Source organism: Diabrotica virgifera, chromosome 3, assembly GCF_917563875.1.
Source record: "Diabrotica virgifera virgifera chromosome 3, PGI_DIABVI_V3a".
NCBI lineage: Eukaryota > Metazoa > Arthropoda > Insecta > Coleoptera > Chrysomelidae > Diabrotica > Diabrotica virgifera.
This window is the reverse complement of record NC_065445.1, coordinates 87,466,474-87,489,753: the sequence shown is the minus strand read 5'-3', so window position 1 is coordinate 87,489,753 and position 23,280 is coordinate 87,466,474. Positions and strand designations below refer to the sequence as shown.

General features: G+C 31.5%; 1 protein-coding gene across 1 annotated transcript in view; it reads right to left on the bottom strand.

The window, feature by feature from the left end:
- The window catches only part of LOC114330523 (vacuolar protein sorting-associated protein 4), a 43,617-nt gene extending 20,628 nt beyond the window's left edge, over positions 1-22,989 (bottom strand). Inside the window, exons 1-3 of the mRNA XM_028279870.2 lie at positions 22,629-22,989; positions 22,337-22,469; positions 13,842-14,076 (exon numbers count right to left, since the gene is read on the bottom strand). Coding sequence (XP_028135671.1) covers positions 13,842-14,076; positions 22,337-22,469; positions 22,629-22,764 — 504 coding nt within the window. The 5' untranslated portion in view covers positions 22,765-22,989. The remainder of the gene's footprint in view (positions 1-13,841; positions 14,077-22,336; positions 22,470-22,628) is intronic.
- Between the last annotated feature and the right edge of the window lie 291 nt (positions 22,990-23,280).

Below are 23,280 nucleotides of genomic sequence, written 5' to 3'. Positions count from 1 at the left end.
TCATTATATGCCTTAAAAAGGTCACTATGTTATCATCTACTTTGTATATTTTCAATATATCTATTAGCCATTCATGCGGTACTGAATCAAAGGCCTTTTTATAGTCAATAAATGCAGTAAAAAGGTTCCTTTTTTTAGTGAATGCCTGGTTAGAAATGACTGAGTCGATGATAAGCTGTTCTTTGCAACCCATGGAACCCTTAGCGCATCCTTTCTGTTGAGGCTCTATGATATTGTTTAGAGCACAGTGTTGGTAGATACGCCGGGTTACACAGGATGTGACCAATTTATACAAAGTTGGAAGACAAGTAATTGGGCGGTACTTGGATGGATCTTGGGTGTTATTTTGATCCTTGGGTATTAAATAAGTAGTTCCCTGAGTTAGAAATGATGGTAATTCCTGCGGATTAGAAATAACATGATTAATTAATGTTGATAAGCACTCATGAATACTCCAAAACTTTTTAAGCCAGAAGTTCTGAACTCCGTCTGGTCCAGGAGATTTCCAGTTATGAAGCTCTTTGATGACATTTGAGACTTCTTCAGTCGTGAATGGTTCGTAGTTAGCAGTGACGTAGTGGTGACAGTTGCGCGTCGTATCTTCTATCCAGCCAGCATTGTTGTTAAAAGCAGCTGGTGTGGAAAGTTGATTTCCCCAAAACTCATGAATTTCTTCTTGGCTTGGGTAAGACTTGTCGACACTTTCTACGGTGGAATTGAGTTTTCGGTAGAACGCCTTCTCAGAGTTCTCAAAAAGTGCATTGTCACATTTTCGGTTGTTACTAACTTTATACCTTCTTAATCGTCCTGAATAGACGGAGAGTTTTTGTTTTAATGTATCCAGACACTGTTGGGCTGTGTTATTTTCTGGATCGTATCTCGAGTGTCTTGCAGTGCTCCGCATTATTTCTTCAGCTCTTTTAATGACTTTTCTACTTGTAACACCTCTTATATATTCTGTGACTTGACCAATATCCCTACGCAGTAATTCAATTTTTCCGAGAAGTCTTTTTTCCCAGGGTGCAATTCTGTTACCAGTCCTTCCGTTATTAGTACCCCGTCGTGTTCTGATCTTAACGCCCATTACATTGGCAATTGCTGTAGCTGCACAGTAGATTAGCATATGCAGATACTCCAATGTGTGGGCTTCTACGACATAATTGGGTAGGACTTCAGTATTCACAATTTGTAACAGGGCACCTAGTTTCTTACAAGAGTTTATTCGTGGTAGCGGTGGTCTGCTAAGTGGATTTGTTCCATTAAACTCTTGTACAGCACGAGCCATTTCGTTCTCTAGACTATCGCGCAACTCGTTGTTTTCCTGCTGTGTATTGTCAGGTTGAGTTTCTGGTATGGGAATCTCAGGAATCTGCTCATCAAGGATTTCATTAGGGACTTGATCTAAAACTAGCTCTTGGTTATTAATCTCCCGTTCGACTCTTGGTTATTATTATTATTATTATTATTATTATTATACATAAACAAGGGCAGAGGGACAAGTCCCTATTATGCCCAAAAACAAAGAAATTACATAAGTAACCTACTAGTAAATACAATAAAAAAAAAAAAAAAAAAAAAAAAAAAAAAAAAAAAAAAAAAAAAACAACAACAACAAAAAAAAAGATACAATTTGGGTTTACATAAAAAATATTTTAACTATAATAGAAAACTGTCAAGTCTGTTTTTAAATGTGTTGGTAGAGGGGGCTGAGACAATGTTATCATCCAGGTTATTCCAAATATCGAAAACTCTATTTGGTAAAAAATTCTGTCTTGGTCTCGTACAAAAGTTCTCTTTTTTCAGTTTAAATTGGTGACCTCTAAGGCGTTCATCTTGATTGATTGTAAAAATTTCGTCGAGATTTCCGAAATTAAATTTTAATATTTTAAATGTGGTTATTAAGTCGCCGCGTTGTCGGCGAAGTCCAAAAGAAGTTAGGTGGGCCATACTGAGCCTTTCTTCATAGGAAGGTCTTCTCAGTCCCAATGGAATTCGAGTGGCTTTTCTTTGGACGTTTTCCAACAAAATTTTGTCTCGAACCAAATCAGGATACCACGTTGGGCCAGCATATTCAAGAATCGGTCTTATGTAAATAGTGTAAAGTTTACAGAATGACTGCATTGAAGCTCTCGAAAAACACCTCCGAATAAGATATAGTCTGGAGTTCGCACGTTTACAAATAGACTGAATATGGTCGGACCACGTTAGGCTGTTGTTTACAATAACACCGAGGTCGTTATACGAGAACACTGAATCTAATGGTTGTCCGTTAACGAAGTACGGCACAAGTGGATTGTTTTTACCAATTCTAAGCACTACACATTTTTCTGTGTTTAAGGGTAGTAACCACTGGGAACACCAAGTAAAAATAGAGTCCAAGTCTCTTTGGAGGGCTAACTGGTTTGTGATAGGATTGGCATATATTTTTGTGTCATCAGCATATAACGATATTTTACTTGAAACATAGGAAGGAACATCGCTGGTATAAACCGTAAAAAGCAGAGGTCCAAGGACGGAACCCTGCGGCACTCCACTTTCCACTAACCTGTCCTGTGAGAAAGATTCGCCAACTCTAACTTTGTAATGTCGATCTGTCAGGAAATCATCAATCCAACATAATAAAGTACCGCGAACTCCGAAATGTTCTAGCTTATGTAGAAGTCTGCGTTTAGGAACACGGTCAAAGGCTTTAGAGAAATCTAGATAAACAACGTCGACCGGCTGTGAACTGTTAATAGATGACGTCCAGTCGTTAACACAATGTAGGAGATTGGTTAGAGTAGAGCGACCAGAAACAAATCCATGTTGTTGTGTTGGAATAACATTTTCTTGGAGAAGGAATTTAGTCATCTCCTCGGAAATAATGGCTTCCATGACTTTGCTAACTACTGGTAGTAAGCTAATCGGACGATAATTGTTGGGATCGAGTTTGTTGCCTTTTTTAAAAATAGGAGTGACCGATGCTAATTTCCAATTAGGGGGTAAGGAATTCTGGATAAAAGAAGTCTGCATAATTAACGTTAAAGGTATTGCAAGTGTATCTGCGCATCTTTTTAATAGTTTTGGTGTTAAACCATCTAAACCAGGTGAAGCGGATGTGCGAAGTTTCATTAAGTGTTGTTTGACATGATCCACTGTAAATTCGACTTGCCGTAAGGATGCACCGACACGGTTACACCTAATAGGAGGTAGATTACCATCATTCGATTCTTTAGTAAAAACCTGTGAAAATGCTAAAGATAGAGTTTCAGAAGAATCTTTGTCAGAAGAGCATAAAGTCTGATTAGGTTTTTGAAGTAGAGGAATGGAAACTTTAGACGTCAATGAGGACCTTATGTATTTGTAGACTTTTTTCATATTACCACTGTCAATAACACTTGTTTCAAAATTTTGTCTTAAAGTTTTTAGAAAAGTTTGTAAGGTATTTGAAAATCTGCGGTGGTTTTGAAAATCAGTGAGAAACCCGGTCTGTTTAAATTTCCGCCAGAGATGTCGTTTGTGATTAATTTGGTTTATTGCTGTTCGATTTATCCAGGGTTTAAGATTGTTTTTATAAATATTACGGAAGGTAGTGTTTGTAGAAATTATATTGTGGACGGCATCGAGAAATGCAGTCCACATTAATGAAGGGTCGTTTAAGTCAGCAAAAAATAATTGCCAGTTGATTTGAGATAGTTTAGTGTCGATTTCAGAAAAGTTGGTAATAGTATATGTTACAGTATTATTTTTGCTGGGTAGTATTTGGTTGAATTGAATGTGAGCTGTTATAACTGCATGATCTGACTTTCCTATAGGAGAACTGATTTCAAGAGATGAAATTAGCTCTTCGTCGTTAATTAACACTAGATCTAAAATAGAAGGTTGGTTATTAATTCTAAATCGGGTAGGTTCTGTGATGAGTTGTATCAGGTTCGAATTTACGACAAAGTTTTTAAACAAATTATGAGCGTTTTCGGCGTCAGATAATGCAGTTATTGGCCAGGTGATCTCTGGGAAATTAAAATCTCCAGTAATGATAAGATTATCAAAAGATGATAGTTCGTCAAGTTTAGTAAGCAAAACATTATCGTGAGCAAGTATTGTCAAAGGTGGGCGATATATACAGACTAAATTAAGGCAAAATGGATTTTTAGTAATAGATAAGTGAATAGCATCTATTCCAGGAATATCTAATGGCTTAATGTCAATTTTGAAAGTTGTGGTAATAATATTAGATAAATAAATGCATACACCACCACCCACACGAATTTCTCTGTCTTTACGATATATTGTATATCCATTTATGTTAACACATGAGTCAGGAATTGAAGGTTTAAGCCAGGTTTCGGCAATACAAATAATGTGTGGCTGAAGAAGTTGCACTGTGCATAAAAATTCGTCAAATTTAGCGGAAAGTGAATCTAAATTGGTATATAGAAATAGCCAGTCATTAAATTTGTTGGTAGAAAAATTATGAACGAAAATTCGTGATTTTGGGAGTGCCATTAATGTATTTAATGGTTAAATCATATTCACCGTTATTTTTGCGAGTTTCTAGTTCATTTCGGAGTTCTTTTAAGCGAGTTTGTTGGATGGGCGTCTTGTCATCAATTATTGAGAATTTTTTCGTGGCGTTGTTCTCCAAAAGTTTAGCTTTATTTCTCAGAATATTTTTAACGTGGTATTCCGAACTCATTACTACCTTTATCATTCTGGGAAAACGTTGGTTTGCTTTGCCGACTCTATAGAAAGTGATTTGCTTTTCCTGACAGCCAACAGTTTCCAAGACAAGGTTAATCTTATTTGCGTCGTCATCTTTTCTGCGTTGTGCATCCCCAGAGGAAGATTCTGGAACACCTCTGATTAGAACATTCTTAGCACGTGTCATGCGATCTACAGCTTCGTTTGTAATATTATCAGTGAATTCGGTGGACTTAAATAAATCAATTTGGCTGAGCTTATTATTTAACTCTGTTAATTTATTTTCAAAATCATTTATTCTCGTATGAATATCCATTTTAAAGTTCAGCAGAAGATCTTTTATTTCCGAAATATTAGAAATATTTGAGCTGCAGGAATTACATAGGATACTTAATCCGCGAATTTTTTGTCGAGTTACGCGATCGTCGGGAGAAAGGTCCGTGCATGTAATATGTATTTGCCGTTTACAACCATAGCACTGAAGTTTACAGTCAGCTGTCGCAAAGTTTTTTGAGCAGTTCGAACAAACTGAGGTAGAAGGCATGATCAGGTTTGTAATTAATAGTTGGTTTTATACTAATAAATTGGGAAATGGTACTCACAGTATATATTATGTGAATATATATCACTATTATATTCACTGTAATTGTACTTATTACACAAAACTTTTTTTACAACCAATACTGACTATATTGGTATGTAGAAATGGTATGATTGGAAATTCTATGAAGATTCTGTCATCAACGAATGTCATCAATGTTTACCATGTTGCCGTAAAAAAGTGTTATATGGTCGTTATTATTTCTCTTTCTAATTAAATGTTATAAACAAAATCAGACTTTTTCATTAATTTCTTTACAAATGCAAGTTAATTGACAATGAGTACACGTACAATAGTCCAGCACAACTTATTTAGCTACTTATTTAGCTTATTAGCTCGCAACGTAAGGTGATAATAGTTTGGATCAAAGGACATTCGGGTATTCAAGGAAACGAAATTGCCGATAAGTTTGCAAAATCTGCCTCAGACTTAGACAAAGATTTTATTAATCCGTGTATTCCATATACCGATTTGAATGCCACACTTAAAATTCAGCTAAAAACTAAATGGCAAGAACTGTATGACAGCAAACAAACATGATTAAATTATAAATCATGTCAAGTTCAAATTCCAAGGCTAAAATGGTTCGTTCTACAATCAAAACAACAGGAATTTTATTATTACTATTAACAGAATAAGAACAAAAAATGTATAAACATTTTCAATTTCTTTGCAACCTGAAAATGCAGCAGCATTATACTCTAGTTAAATCGGAGAGTGCAGGAAGATTCTATACCGATTTCGGGGCTTTTTGCCCCTCATCAGTAGTCCCATATCCTCTTCTCTCCGATTCAACCAGGTACCTCGATCTGTGCCTTCCCAGATTGTAAAGAAAGAAATGTCACGGATATCGTAGCGACATCTGCTAAGAAACAAACTAAGTTCTCAATCCAGTAGTAGTCTATACCGGTATAGACTCTTCCTGCACTCTCCGATTTAACTAGAGTATAATGCTGCTATACATTTTTAATTCATTTATTCTTTTGTGGAGTACTTAGGAAATATTATCGTTGGAACTTTACCACGCTGAGCAGATGGGACGTGAATTATTTGAAATTCCCTCATCTTAATGTTCGTCTTGGCACCCGTGTGGCTTATAATTTTTGAAAGTCGCGGAGGTAGTAACCACAGAGTTTCCATATGTTGTCAATCTAGTGGTATGAAAACGATATGTATTGTCGTTTTCTGTACTACTGGATTGAGAACTTAGTTTGAGAATAAGAACAAATCATACAATGTCACCAAGCTATAAATGTAAAATTGGTTTAATTGATAATTCCTCATGCTTATGTGGTGAACTTGGAAACTTAACACACATTATACTTGATTGTCCGTTAAATAGTGAAAGCACAGATAAATTTTATAGTGAAGTAATTAATAACAAAATTTGCTTGCCGATTAATTTAAACTGTATAATTTTCAATAAGAATATTAATATATTGTATTGCTTAAATATATAATCACCTGAAGAGGTGCAAAATGAAATTGTAAATTGCTAACAATGTCTTCGTTAGCAATTCTGCAAATAATTCCATTTTAGAACACAAAACAAAAAATTGCACACATTAACTGTTACCAAATAATTCATAATTTATCCACTATAATCGTGAAGAAGGATGATTTTTCAATTAGAAAAATATGTATGTGTGTTTATATAAAATATGTGTATGTATGTGTGTGTTTATATATGTATACGTATATGTGTGCATATATAGGGTGAGTTACCACTAACGGGACGGAAGATTACAGCGAAATTGTAAAAGATTTGGAAAAAAATTTAAATTAATAGTTTGTAAGTTGATAAAAGCTACATTTTAAAATTATTTTGAAATATACAGGGTGTCCCAATAAAAGGCGGCGTATTAAAGTTATATTTTTTCTTATGGAACACCCTGTATTTTATTGCATTTTTTAATTGTCCGCAAAAAATAAGGTATAGTTTCATAAGGCTTCCCTATACCTATGTACAGAGTGTTCTGAGTTATGTTGACTTTTCTTAAAATGAAAAGTTGTAAAAGAAGGCTTATTCTCAAGTTATTTAAGAAATTATAAAAATATTACTTTTACATATAAATTGTTGGATATTGGTTGAATGTAATCCATGATTAATTATTACACATTTATCTACAGGGTGTTCAAAATTTACAGTTTCATTATTGAAGTATTCAATGTGTCATATGATGCTTATTTTAAATGGAACACCATGTATATTAATAAATAATTATACTTAACAAATTTACCTCTTTCGAATGGTATATGGATGTCCTACACCTAGGTCTCATAGTTCTTGCGTAATTTACAATTATTTAAATTCTTAATCTGTAAATCGATTTTAAAACAAAAGATGAAGTTAATTAATGTCATTGTATGACATTGTCATTTTATGACAATACGGTCTGGTAATTATCTTATAATTAATGCATTCCATGATCGATTATTACATTACACATTTATTTACAGGGTGTTCAAAATTTACAGTTTCATTATTGGATTATTCAATGTAGCATAATATGATGGGTATTTTATTAGGACACCATGTATATTAATCAATGATTATACTAAACACAGGTTTCTCTTTCGAATGGTATATAGATGTTCTATAACTAGGAGTCATAGTTTTTGCGGAATTTACAATTTTCTTAAACGGTACATCGATTTTAAAAATATTTATAGTCACTCTCGATTTTTAAACCCATCATCTTGGCATAGTTGTTAAAGAGTGTAGTTGTAAATAAATATATGTAGGTATACTTTTATTTGCTGATTTGTAAAATAAATTTTTTCGTTGTTGAAATTAACTAAATACATAACGAAATATATAGAATCTTAATAAAACAAATACATAAATAATACAAAATGAACCACAACTTACTATAAGTCAAAAATTATCAGTTTGTAATACATGTTCAAAATGTTTATACAACAAGCGATTTTAAATGATTGGTGTTATAGACGCAAAAGCGTTCGAAATTCTTAATTTCATACAAATATCATCTGAAGTAGTAGGGTGGGAAGTGTAGCATTTACAATATTTTTAATATAAACCCATTTAAAAAAATTCATCTTGGTAAATCCTGGTGACATAGGTGGCCAAATATAGGTATGGACCGAATCTATCTATCCATTTATTTCTAAATTTTATGTTAAGGTTGTTCTTAACATCACGTCAAAAATAAGCTGGAACTCTGTCGTCCAATTGGAGCCACATGTTTGTTCGCACGCTAAGTAGAAGGTTTTAAGATGGATCCAAAAAACTTGTTTTAGGAAATTTAAAAAAGTTGCTCCATTCAGATTTTCGTCAAAAAAATATGGGTCGATAACGTATTCGCTCAGAATACTGCCTCAAACATTAACACTTCATCGATGTTGGCGATCAACAGTAAAATGTTTGTTTACTGTATCATAATAAAATGAAAGCTATGTCTATTAAATAGACGGTTATTATAAAAATTAGGTAGATTCGTCTGTACACAATACATTTTAAAAAAAAATCAGGATCTTCTCCAAATTCTAAGGTCTATAAACGAAAAGTTAAACGTTCCTGTTCTGTCTAATGCTGGTGTAGTTGAGTTTTATACGGATGATAGTGGTTTTTCTTATGTATTCTACATACACTCGTTTGACTGATTTCCAATTGACTCGAAATTTTTCATGTACTAGTATTTGGGTTTTCCGTAACAGAAAGCAGGACATCAAGTTCGTTGACTTCATCAAAAATAAATGGCTTATTTTTATTTAACTTTTCGTACCTATGCAACATTACCAGTAGCACTGAATCTATCGAGAAATCTCTCAAAACGTCCTTTTTTGGGTGTCTACTATCAGGATATTACTTTTAAGCGCAAACATTAGAAGCTAAGAGACAATTTTAAAAATATTCCCCAATGCAAAGTAGTCTACTCTTTCATAGATAGCGTGATTATTCATTTTTAGGAACAATTAAATTTGAATGTAATTGGCTCTGCCAAAGCCATTTTTAAGTAAAAAAAAATTTGAATATCATACACGGATGTTTATAGTTTTGATCATTACCAGACCGAACTGTTATAAACTGACAATGTCATACAACGACATTCATTAAAATCTTATGTTTCATCTTTTGTTTTAAAATCAATTTACAGATTAAGAATTTAAATAATTGTAAATTACGCAAAAACTATGACACCTAGGTATAGGACATCCATATATTATTCGAAAGAGGTAAATTTGTTTAGTATAATTATTTAATAATATACATGGTGTTCCATTTAAAATAAGAATCATATGACACATTGAATACTCCAATAATGAAACTGTAAATTTTGAACACCCTGTAGACAAATGTGTAATAATTAATCATGGAATACATTCAACCAATATCCAACTATTTAGATGTAAAAGTAATGTTTTTATAATTTCTTAAATAACTTGAGAATAAGCCTTCTTTTAAAACTTTACATTTTAAGAAAAGTCAACATAAATCAGAACACTCTGTACATAGGTATAGGGAAGCCTTATGAAACTATACCTTATTTTTTGCGGACAATTAAAAAATGCAATAAAATACAGAGTGTTCCATAAGAAAAAATATAACTTTGATACGCCGCTATTTATTGGGACACCCTGTATATTTAAAATAATTTTAAAATGTAGCTTTTATCAACTTACAAACTATTCAATTTAAATTTTTTTGAAATCTTTTACCATTTCGCTGTAATCTTCCGTCCCGTTAGTGGTGACTCACCCTGTATATAGTTAAATATATTGGAAATGTTGGTTATAGTTGTATCATATTATATTCTAATTATGTAATATTATACTTGAATTTAGAAATTGTCTGGCTAATTGGTCTTTACCAAAGCCATAAAATTAATTAAAAAAAACTTATTTAGCAATAAAAGTACAAAACTTTTCAAAAGGAAAAAAATATACTTCAAAACCAGACTCAAAATAAAATATACAATATTTTTATCCGCGAGTGTATATTATGATGAATTATATAAATTTATTTTAATAAATAATTAACTATAATTATTTTTCTTAGATCATGCTTTTTTAACAATCTGAACTTTTTATTTGTTTTGTAGTTGACATGTATTATAAAGATTACAATTAAAATATTTTACTTAATCAAATAAAAATTCAGTACATATATATCTTTAGTATGCCAAATAAAATAATAGTATTGACCTTGTATGAAGCATTACATTATCTACTTAAGTCATAAAAAATAAAATGTGGGATTTTTCAACCATAATTGACTTTTAACTCTTTCTTGCAGCTAAAATAAAACATTTTGGAAATGTATTTTTATGAATGTAAAATTAATAAACCAATATTTAAACATCATAATCTATTTGTTTCTTGGATAGCATTGTTTTTATAAACATTAAAAAATGGAATGAATATACAACTTTTTATAAATTTTATTATCATTTCCAGAAAAAAAAACAATTTTGATATAGAAAACAACATTGATATAGAAAAATGCTGATATATGTACTGAAAAAATCTAAACGAAAAAGCTATTAAAATGTCATTAAAAATGGAGCTGTTTTTAGGTCATGTTTATATCATCATAAATGAAGAACAAAATCTAAGATTAGATAGATTCGGCTTAATAATAAAGCAATAAAAAATAGAATAATACAAGATAATAATCTAGATATCTAAAATCTAAAGCATACATATCAGTTTTGATGTTTTAAAAGTTACTTGTAATCAATAATATTAATACTGTAACAAAATAGTAAGTATTAGGTGTAACATATAGTTCACTCACAATCATCATCATTATCATCAGTCGGCTTTACATCCCTTCATGAGCCTTAGTATGCCTCATGACATTCTTCCATCATTCCCTATCAAGTGTCTATCTAAGTGATGGATTCGACCGTTACTTGATGGAAGTTCATTTTATCTAACAATAAAACACTGAAAACATACATATAGAAAACAAACGTTTTCAGTGTTTTATTGTTAGAAGTGTCTACCTTCTCCATCCCATTTTACTTTAATCTCCCTTAAACATTCCTGCACATCGTCCAAATATCTGGGTTTTGGTCACCCCTTTTCTTCTTACAACTACCTATTTAGCATAGTTATTTTAGCAGGATCATTTTCATCCATCTGCATAACGTAGCCCACCCATCCACAGACCCTGTTCGTTAACTGTGCCATATATGGTTCTTAATACTTTTCTTTCAAAGATTCGTAGTAATTCTTCATCCCAACATTGCTGATCTGTAAGTGAATACTGAACATATTATATTTTTATAAAGTTTGAATTCCTTGGGTCTTTGTCCACACCGTCCCTCCATCTCAGTCTTGGTCTACTTCTACCCCTATTTCCTACTGGTAGCGCTAATAGGTTTTGTCTGGATGTGTAATTTTCATTTATCACACATATTTTTTTCTCATTACTTTGGATGTGTTGTTTTTGAAGTCCACCAGTGACCCTAAGTAGCAGAATTCTTCTAGCCTTTCTATGGTTTCATGTTGTACTTTTAAGTTATTTTGTTGCATTCTTGATAAAGCCAGCAATATAATTTACTTGAAATATCAAAATAAATTCTATTTTTATGCTAATCAAATTCTATTTTTAATGAACACAAAATTTCATGTACATATTCATCAGTTTGCTTATCATTAAATTTGTAAAAATCTTGGAAGTAAAAGTTCGTTTTACAACATATGAACTTTGACATCAACTGTCAATATTATCTGTATAATATTATTATCCGTGGTAGTAATAATTATATTATTGTAGGTATGTTATTCGTTATTGTTTATTTGTTATTACCTTTAAAATGATTTACAATCATTTCGGTTTGTAGCAAATTATCCGTGGTAGTAATAATTATATTATTGTAGGTATGTTATTCGTTATTGTTTATTTGTTATTATCTTTAAAGTGATTTACAATCATTTCGGTTTGTAGCAATGTAAATATTCGTGAACTCAAGCGAGGGTGCTGCCGCTTATTTGGAACTAGAGGAATTGGGATGAAAATATAAACAAATCATCCGTTAACCTATGCATCAACGTCGTTTGAATGCTTGTCGGGTGTGTTCATGTAACGAATGATTTATTTATATTAATTAATTACATCAATAACAATATTAATTATATCAAGATACGTTATCCCAATTACATCGGCCATTTTCATGCAACTGCACTGCCACCTACAGTCGATTGAGTTCGCGAATATATATAGTATGTAAACACACAAAGAACAAATGTATATAATGCTGGTTTTAGCCAAATTGACATAAGTTAGTAGGATTTGTAGTTGTATTGTAGTTTTCTCTACCCTGTTTTTAAACCAGGAAAAGTAAACTCAAAAGACAGATTCACACCCAATAATGTCACTAGAAAAATTACCAAATACATCTTCTTTTTTTGGTTGATCATGTCAGCCTTCGACGTTAATCCATAAATATTATATTATACTATGGCTTGTTTTTAAACCAGGAGGAGTAAACTAAAAAGACAGATTCACACCCAGGAAAGTCACTAGAAAAATCACCAAATACATCTTCTTTTTTGGTTGGTCATATCGGCCTTCAACAGTAATCCATACATATTATATTATACTAATATGTCTCTAAAGAGTTCTAAAACCAACTATTTTTTATATAAAAGTAGACTAAGAATCTAAAAATAAAAGAATATTGTTGCTGCAAAAAATCGCCGATTAACCTATGAAATGTCAGTAGTGTCAAAATTTCATAACGGTGGAGTAAACTTGTCTGAGGTTGGACCAATTACAAACAAGCATTACAGCGCAGTAAATTTGAATTACTCCTCTTGGTTTAAAAATAGACCATAATATGTCACTAAAGAGTTCTAAAACCAACTGTTTTTTTTATATAAAGCAGACTAAAAATCTAAAAATTAAAGGAATAACGCAGAAAACACAAAAAATCACTGATATAACTTAATTAACATATATGAAAGCCAATAGTGTCAAAAGTTCATTACAGTGGAGTAAACTTGCCCGAGGTTGGACCAATTTGAATTACTCCTCCCAGTTTAAAAACAGGGTATAGTTTAAAATTTTTTGTAAATAACTTACTTTTTAAAGTTCTTGCACTTTCGCCACTAAAACTTTAAATGCACTGGTTATGCTATTCTATATATTACCTACATCACTTTAAGTAAATAACTATTGTATTGTTCTTTAAATAAATACAGTTTTATACAGTTCTTTATTGTGTAATTTTGATTTTTGCCTTTTTCCTATTTTTTTTTGCAGTTTTGTATATTCCTGTATGAAAGGGTGTCAAATTTTATTTTGCCCAGGGTAGTCAACTGGTCCTGCCAAAACCGGTACACTTTTCTATTCTTCTAGTAACATATTTTTATTTGAATTTTAAATATTTGTTGTTGTTTGTTTGGGTTTATATGACTTCAGACACTTAATCCATTTGACAATTTTACAATTTTTTACTTATTAGTCATGTTTAGTATACAATCTTATCCTAAATAATTAATAATACTATTGATCTGTAATAGACAATCGTTTTTTTTTATTTATTTTTTTTTTGATAAATAATTGTGTATGAATTGTAAAACTTACCCCAAATAACAAAATCCCTTTCCAAGGTACTCTCTTTCCACTGAACAAATGGGGAAACCTAATAGGTAATATAACAGCTTCTTTCAAAGCCTCCTTGGCAGCTTCCAGCCCTGCCACATCACTCCATTTGACATGTGGTTTTTCTACAACTATGGCCCCTTCCAGTTTGCTTTGTAACTTCTTTTTGTCAGGATCATCTTCGTCACCTTCATCACTATCACTCTTTTTGTCTTCCCTTTTTAATAAAATAATAAATTTAAGCATTAAAAGATGTAATTCTAAATATAACTTAAGTGAGCCCTGACTTATAAAACAATTATGGATCAAAATCATCTTAAACATGGGACAAGTATTATACAGTATGGTGCAAATGAAAGGAATAAATTCGTTATTTCGTAAGCTGGCGATGTTAAGGAAAAATTCCGAAACAGGTCGATTTATTTTTAAATTGTGATTTTTTGGCATATCCATCCATCCAATGGCACTACAGCCCAAATCGAGCCTTGGCCTCCTTCAATAAGCTTCTCCAATCATTTCGATTTACCGCTGTTCTTTTCCATGAACGCGTTCCCAGAAAGTTCCTGGCATCCTCATCGACTTCGTCTTCCCATCCCTTTTTAGGTCTTCCAACAGGTCTTCTTCCCTGCATTCTTGCATTCAGCAATTTTCTGGGGATTCTACTCTCATGCATGTGGACCACGTGCCCTGCCCACCGTAATCTCTGCAGTTTAGTGTGTTGTGCTAGAGTTGGTTCGCTATATTGCTCGTATATTTCTCTATTATACCTAATTCGCCAGTTGTTATTTTCACTTATTGGGCCCAGTATCCTACGTAATACTTTTCTTTCAAACACATTTAATGCATTGGCAGATTTTTGTGTCACCACCCATATTTCGCAGCCATAACTTACTATGGGCCTGATTATTGTTTTATATACCCGGAGATTTTTTGGCATATACATCATAATAATGACGTCATCCATCTGGACGTGATGATGTCATCAATGATTTTTTTAAATGAGAACATGGGTCGTGTGCCAGCTCATTTGAAAGGATATTCAATTCTCTATTCATTAGCATAAACATAAATATAATTATTTACACAGGGTGACCAAAAAAAATTTTTTTGAATTAAAATAATTGACAAAAAAGAAGAATGTAATGTAATTTATTTAATTCAAGATAGATTCTACTGCTGTCAGAAATCAGAAAAATGTTTATTTCACAAATAAACATTGCTTTTTGCTTAAATTAAATGTTCAAACTTCCAAGAGGCAGGTAGCTAGCGGGAGCTGGCTTGAACATTGAATTTAATCCCTTAATGTATGTGCTCGACTCTGACACAAGCGTGCCTTACTGGCAATTTTGTACACACTCGACTGTGACACGAGCGACCATTAAATTTTAATCTTTCAATTTTTCAAGCACTTGCGAAGTTGGTATTGGTATAAAAGCATATAAATATCTAAATAGCGGTAAAATCTTCTCTACATTTCTTCTTCTTCTTTTACATCTATACCTTTTTTATTGCCAAGACTGTGTTGTCATTATAAAATGATATGTATTTATCTAATAACTTGCAGTAGGAACCATTGACAATTGATGCATTGAATTTTGTTGAATTGTTAAAACTCTGTTTTTATTCGAAGCTTTTAGTGTACTAAACAGCGGTACATAGATACCTTTTTTATTGCCTAGCCAGTGTTAAGACATTGTAAAATGAGATTTATTTTAATAGCTTGCAGTCCGAACCATTGACAATCAATATGAATTGAATTTTGTAGAATTTTCAGTATTTTGTTTTTATACAAGGCGTTAGTGCATTTGAAGCAGTTTGAAGTGAATGGTGGTTTTTTTAATCTTAGAACTATTTTATGCCTTATATATAGAGAATTTCTATAGATTATTTGTATGTATTATGAAGAAAATATAATTTATTAACTAGCCTCATCCTCAGGTAAAGTAAAGGTGCTACGGCGCTGAAAATACTTTTTTTTCAATTTAATTATACATAAACACAACATTTTCACTTAAAAAATTCGATCTTTTTTTACCGAAACTTCAAAATTAATGTGTACATTAAGTAAGGGGTTAAGCATAATGCAATGTTTTTTGGTGAAATTAACATTTTTTTTTTGTTTTCTGGCAACAGTAAAATGTATTTTGAATTAAATAGATTACATACATTCTTCTTTTTTTCTCAAATAATTTAATTAAAAGAAAATGTTTTGGACACCCTGTATAAATCATTATGTTAATAATATTACTGAATATATTACTGAATAGGGAATTAAATAACCTTTCAAATGAGTTAGAACACGACCCCTATTCTTATTAAAAAAATCATCATAATTTAAAAATAAAAATCGACCCGTTTCGGGATTTTTTCTTAAGTTACCAGCTTACGAAATAATGAATTTATTCCTTTCATTGGCACCATACTGTATTATGTATTTACAATGATTACTCTTATCAAAAAAATATAATAAATGTACACCTTTTATGATGTTTTGTTCTATGAAGAATCAAGAAATAATATTTCTAATTTAGTTTAAGATCAATGAAAACAATAAAAAGGTTTGGGGAAGGAACTGTAAATGTAAGTATACAGGGTGAGTCATGAGGAACTAACTGTACATACTCCTACATCGTATGGAGGCCTCTATGGGGAATAACAAATGACCATTAAAAAGTGTCTGCTCCCATTGTTTAATAATATACAGGGCGAGTTGTTAATTTTTACAGAAATTTGTATTTGTCATAATTTTTTAACGGTAAGATCGATATGTCTCTTGTTTTGGTCAATTGTTGCACTATTACCACCCAATCAACTGATTTATTCAAACTAGAAAAAAAATCAGGTTCGGCTTTAAATAATTAGTTCGTTTTGGTCTTAGAAAAAATTTTACCCTGTATACGGTTTTTGAAAACTCTAATAATAATTTTACAAATTAGACAAATAGGAAATTAAAATGGCTTATTTATTTTTTCCCCACACGATTACTTAATTTTTTATAAAAAAATCAAATTTGGCTATGAATTAAAAGTTTGGTAAAGTGAACCATAGATTTAAAAAAATTAACTTTTATTACAAAAATTAATTTTTTTTGAACAAATATTTAATTTATAAGTTACCACCCAATTAACTGATTTATTCAAAGTAGAAAAAAATCAGGCCCGGATTTAAAAAATTAGTTCGTTTTGGTCTTAGAAAAAATTTCACCCTGTATATGGTTTTTGAAAAACTCTAATAAGAATTTTACAAATTACACAAATAGGAAATTAAAATGGCATATTTATTTTTCCCCACGCGTTTACTTAATTTTTAATAAAAAATCAAATTTGACTATGAATTAAAACTCCGGTGAAGTGAACCATAGATTTAAAAAAATATATTTTTTTTGCAAAATCTACTTTTTTGACAAATATTTACTTTATACATATGTATGTATTAATACTTCCACAGCTTGTGCTATATGTTGTAAATAATAAAACCCTTTTAGCTAATTTCCAGAATTTCAAAAGGAAGAGGTTTGTTTTGAGTAATACTAAAACATCGCCCTGAATAGTATTTGTTTAGTGATTCATAGGTAGTGTCGTTTTATTGAATTCTTAGTTTTATTTCAAAAGGCAAAATACAGTAAATTTATTTTTTAAATTAACGAAAATAAAATACATATTATGTAGAACATTGAACATAAACGGATTTATTTGCATGTTTAAGTAAATTTAACAATATGTATGTGTGTACAACAATTGTATGCATAGATACATAAAAGAACTTAAGAAACAAATGAAACAATAAACACATTTTTTTGAGATTTATAGCAGATTTTCGAAATGAAATCCATCTTCGTCGGACCATCAACTGTCTAATAGACCTCCTGAGAGTTATGGGATCATTTCTAATAATGTTACAAAAATCAATAATTTTATAGTTCTTGTCGCGTATTGATATTTTCTCGAGAAACCATTTCTTTTAATCGACCCCGAGGTCGACGATTTAATCGAGGGAATAGTCGACAGGGTTAAAATCAGGTGATCTAGGTGGTTACACATGAGGCCCTCCACGTCCTATCCACCTATTTCCATAAGTTACATGAAGATGTTGATGAACATCAACTAAGAAATGTGGTGATGCCCCATCGCATCATGCATAAAGTACATAATACATAGTACAGTAGAACCCCGATTATCCGTGCTCCTCGGGACCGGAGGTGGCACAGAAAATTGAAAAGCACGGATAATCCTAACATGTATTTCTTATGTATAATACAATACAGTTGAGTCCGCGAGTCTTTACCCGTGCGTCATTAATACCTGGCGAGATAAAACACATACTTTTTATCTAGCATCATTCTCTTCCATGCATGAAACTCATGACAAACTAGCTGCCGTTTGTTATTAAGTAAAAACACATGTTATTTTTATGAACCATCTAGACTCAGTGCATTGAAAAGAGATAGGGGCAAAAAAAGACGATTCGGTATGTTTTCATATTTTAAGCACAATTTGTTTGACGTTTCTGCTTTGTTTACTTTTGTGGCTGTCAGTCAGTAGAATTTTTTGCGGTTTTTGTCGAATTTTTGCGTTTTGAAGTTTCTTTATATTACACAAACAGTTGTTTTCACAACTAATTTTATATTGGGCTTTGAAATTTTAAGGTAAATAATTATATTTTGGCAATTAATATTTAAAATATACAAAGCTAACGTCATTCACACAGTAAAGAAATTATTGTGTTTAGATTTCCGTCAAAGTGAATAAAATAACAAAAATAAAATATGTTATTGAATTTTTTTATAAATTATTTATTTATTTATTAATCAACAATAATAAAAGAATTTATTACGCTACTTCAAATGTAGCTGTAATTCTGCACAAAAATTTTGAAGCAAAACTTACATTTGACATTCTATATATTTGATAACGTCAAATTTTATAATAAAACCCGTAATCGGAACAGTAACCACTTTCTGTCAGTTGTTGTTGTGTGAAATAGATTTCCGACTTATTTCGTATGCTTTAAATGACGACGCACGGGTAAAGACTCGCGGACTCAACTGTATGTACGTATACACATACATATGTACCTACCATAAAAAGATAACAGAAAAAATAAATCATTCATTATGAGTCTCTCTTTCGTCATATAGAGTTTCCGTCAAGTGATTTACGATGACGCTATTTTGATAAAACCCCAAAAATGCAACTTAGTAATAGAAAATCATAGCACGGATAATCCGCAGCACAGATAATTGGGGTTCTACTGTATTAATACATGGTGAGAAGGTAGAGATGCAAAAAACGACGGGAAAAATATTTCTTTTTATTTTTGTTTAATTTAGGTTTATTTGTTTTCTCTTTTTTGACAAACAAATATTATACAGGATGATGTTTTAGTATTATTCAAAACAACTTGTTCCTTTTAAAATTCTGGAAATTGGCTAAAAAGGTTGTGTTATTTAAAACATATAGCACGAGCAGTGGTAGTACTATTACTGATAAATTAAATATATGTTCAAAAAAAATTATATTTTGTAATAAGTTAATTTTTTTAAATCTATGGTTCACTTCACCAAACTTTTAATTCATAGTCAAATTTGTTTTTTTATAAAAAATTAAGTAATTGTGTGGGGAAAAAATAAATATGCCATTTTACTTGCGTATTTGTCTAATTTGTAAAATTCTTATTAGAGTTTTCAAAAATTGTATACAGGGTGAAATTTTTTTCTAAAACCAAAACGAACTAATTTTTTAAAGCCGGACCTGATTTTTTTCTAATTTGTATAAATCAGTTGATTGGGTGGTAAAAGTGTAAGGATTGACCAAAATAAGAGACACATCAATCTTACTGTTCAAAAATTATGACAAATACAAATTTCTGTAAAAACTAACAACTCGCCCTGTGTATTATTAGACAATGGGAGCAGACACTTTTTAATGGTCATTTGTTATTCCCCATAGAGGCCTGCATATGAGGTAGGAGTATGTACAGTTCCTCATGACTCACCCTGTATAACCAACCTGATACTATTGAGAAATTCACACTGAGAGTGCAGTACGGTTAAGATAGGAATGCAAATTCAGTATTGCCACAGTCCCTGTGCGGTGCTCTTGAGAGAGCAATCAACTGGTGAAGACCGACAACCCTGTGCGTTTATTCTCCATTAGAAATGTATTGCCCTATCTTAACCTTACTGCACTCTCGGTGTGAACTTCTCTCTAGAAGCAATAATAAGGAGGACAAACTTCGCAAACAAAAACATTATTACAGATCAACTTCAACTAATAGCATACGCAGATGATCTAGCCATCATAGCAAAGATGAAGAGGCAGTTGAAAAATTAGATAAGAAAGCAAAGAGCATAGGGCTGGAAATAAACCAGCACAAAACAAAATATGTGATGATAGGGAAGGATGACACAACAACTCAGAAATATCTAACAACTAACAACACAGAACCACAAATTTGAAACTGTATCCACCTTTAGCTAGGGAAAACCAGTAAAGAGAGAACATATGAAAGGATTCTTGAAAGGCAAAAAAAAATAGTGAATGAATAGAAATCTGCTGAGAAGCAACATTCTAATTAGAAGAGAGACTTTAAACTGAATTTCTGCATACTAACTTATACCTAATTCTTACCTAAAAACAGAAAACTATCTTTACATATTTTTGATTCTGAACATATTTAGATCGTTACATATAAACTTTTCACATATATTTTACATTAATAATTCAGTTTACTCTCCTGTAAAATTGTCTGTAAAATGAGATACGAGGTTTTCATACTAAGCCATCAATATGGGATGGAAACAATTATGATTGACAACAAAAAGGAAGATAGCTTCTGAAATTTGAAAGTAAAATAATGAGAATGATACTGGGCTACAATGTAGCAAGAGAGGGAGAAAATACAGTTAGTTACATAAAATCTCTTCACTTAGAATGGATAGGACATATACAGAGACTCCCACATTCAGATATATTGAAAAGGGTATCTAACTGGACACCATTATGGCCAAGATGTAGAGGAAGGGTTGCCCAGGTTTCCCCAACTGTCATCAATATGACTAACTTCACGTGTAACTTTGATATGAGAATTATAAAAAAAATATGCATTGAAATCTAGATCCCGTAATTTTTTGAGCATTATAAAGTGAGTACAAAGACATACATATTTCTTTTTTTTGTAATTACAGCTTCAATTTACCGTGCGCTTCTCGTAGACTCTGCTGATAAGGTAAAGTCGTGTTGGGGAAACCTGGCATGCCCGTAGAGGAAGAGGACAACTTAGAGTTTAGGGCAACCAAACATAACCAATTTGTAGTTGACATTTGATGTAAGCTAAAAATATTGACAGTGTTGCCATATTATAAAATATTTCTTACTATAACATCTAAAATTAAAAATCGGATAAGAACACAATATATAATTTAAAAATCAAAAACAAATTAATGTTAGATAGAAATCAGAAAATAAATAGAAACATTGATGATATCATTTAGACACTATATTAAAAACATTAAAATTATATAAAAATCAATAGTTAATAGAAACAAGAACACAATACAGTACAACCTGCCATATCTGGACCTGTCATAAACGGACCTCCCCATATCCGGACAGTTCTGCGCCGTCCGGATCTACCGAAATCTACCGAGAAAGGCAGTCCTGCTGTCGGACAACGCATTAAAATAAGAACTAAAAGATGGCGAAATAATGTATTATAGAATCTATAAAATGTGTCTATCGACGAAAGTTATTGATGGCGTTGATTACTGGAATGTATGAAGGAGAAAACGTTTCAGAGACTATAAAGTAGTGATCTTGATATCCAGATTTTTTCATATCAGGTCTGTCACCACATTGATCCGGATATGGCAGGTTTGACTGTATATAACTTAAAAATCAAAAACAGATGTTAGATAGAAATCAGAAAATAAACAGAAACATCACTATAATGTCATTTAGACACTATAGTAAAAGCATTAATATTATATAAAAATCAACAGTTAATAGAAACACTAAAAATGTAAAGATTTCTAAAATGTAACTAATAAAATATCTAAAATAGTAAATAGTAATAAAAAGAAACTAACTTAGTTAAATGAATAAACTAACCTATGAAGTAAGACTAAGAATGCACAAAATTAAACTGAAATTTAACTAAACTAAATTATAAAAAATAATATTTTAAACAATGTCTAAATTATAAAAAAATATGGCAACACTGTACGCTCCTTGCCTGAGGAAGACGGCTGGATGATGTAGAAGAAGATATAAGAGCAATGAATGTTTTAAAGAAATGGAAAGTTCAGTGCAAGGACAGGAAGAAATGGAAAAGAGTCATAACAGCAGCAAGTAATGACAGAGGAATAATCCATCTCACCCAAGAATACTATTTTGAACGCCATGGCATTAGATATAATCCCTAGGGATTGTAGGGCTTAATAAATGAATGAATAAATGTCTGAATAAATCAGTTCTTACTTTGAAGAACCTCCATCTAAAACTGGCTTCTTCTTCCCTTTCCTTACAGATTCTTTAATTTTTTCTGCCCTTTCTAGATACTGTACACATTTGGCCCTAATGCTCTCCTTAGCTTTGTCACCCTGAGCTTCATCTGAATAAGAAAATACAATAAGTTAATTTACATACTATAAAAGATACTGAAAAAATTGCGATATTTATTCGCGTAAAATACTTGTTTATTACTCATCAATACCCTTGAAGGTATGTCACTTCACTGTATATATGATCAAAACAAATTTTAGGTACTTACATTTAATGGCATGTAGAAAGTACTCTACTCCATGTTCATATAGACGAAGGGCTTCTTCATAATTCTTGTTTCTGTCTTCTTCGGTGGCTTTGGTGACTAACTCAATGGCTTTTTGCAAAGTAGTTCCAGTTGCCATTTGTAATAAAAATATAAAACTACAATGTTAAGAAATAAACTTTCTTTTGTAAAGATAAAATACTTGCTACAAATTTATAAGCGTTTAACTGTAAGTATAGGGCTCTAATTTCCTTTTCCAGTCACAAATACATCTTTTAAATAAATACTTTATATGAAATATTGTAATGTCTAAGAATAATTTTATAATCACACCTAAAAATTACACTTTTGACATTGGCATAATTCTTTTGACAGTTTTGACACTTCACAAACTTCAAACGTTAAAACTCATTGGCACCAACATGACAAGTTCAATGGTAGTAACATTTACACTGTTGCCTTGCTAGTTTTTCGTTGAGATCTTATAGGCGGGTATATATAATATTTTGATGGGGGTTTGGTGATATCTTAATAAAAAACAATACTGTGATGAGGGTGATGAGCGCGCTAATAACCGGCAAAATAAAGCAAAAAATGGAAAACACATTAAGATGTGAGATAAAAAGAAATAAAACTAGTTAAGATGGGAGATTTA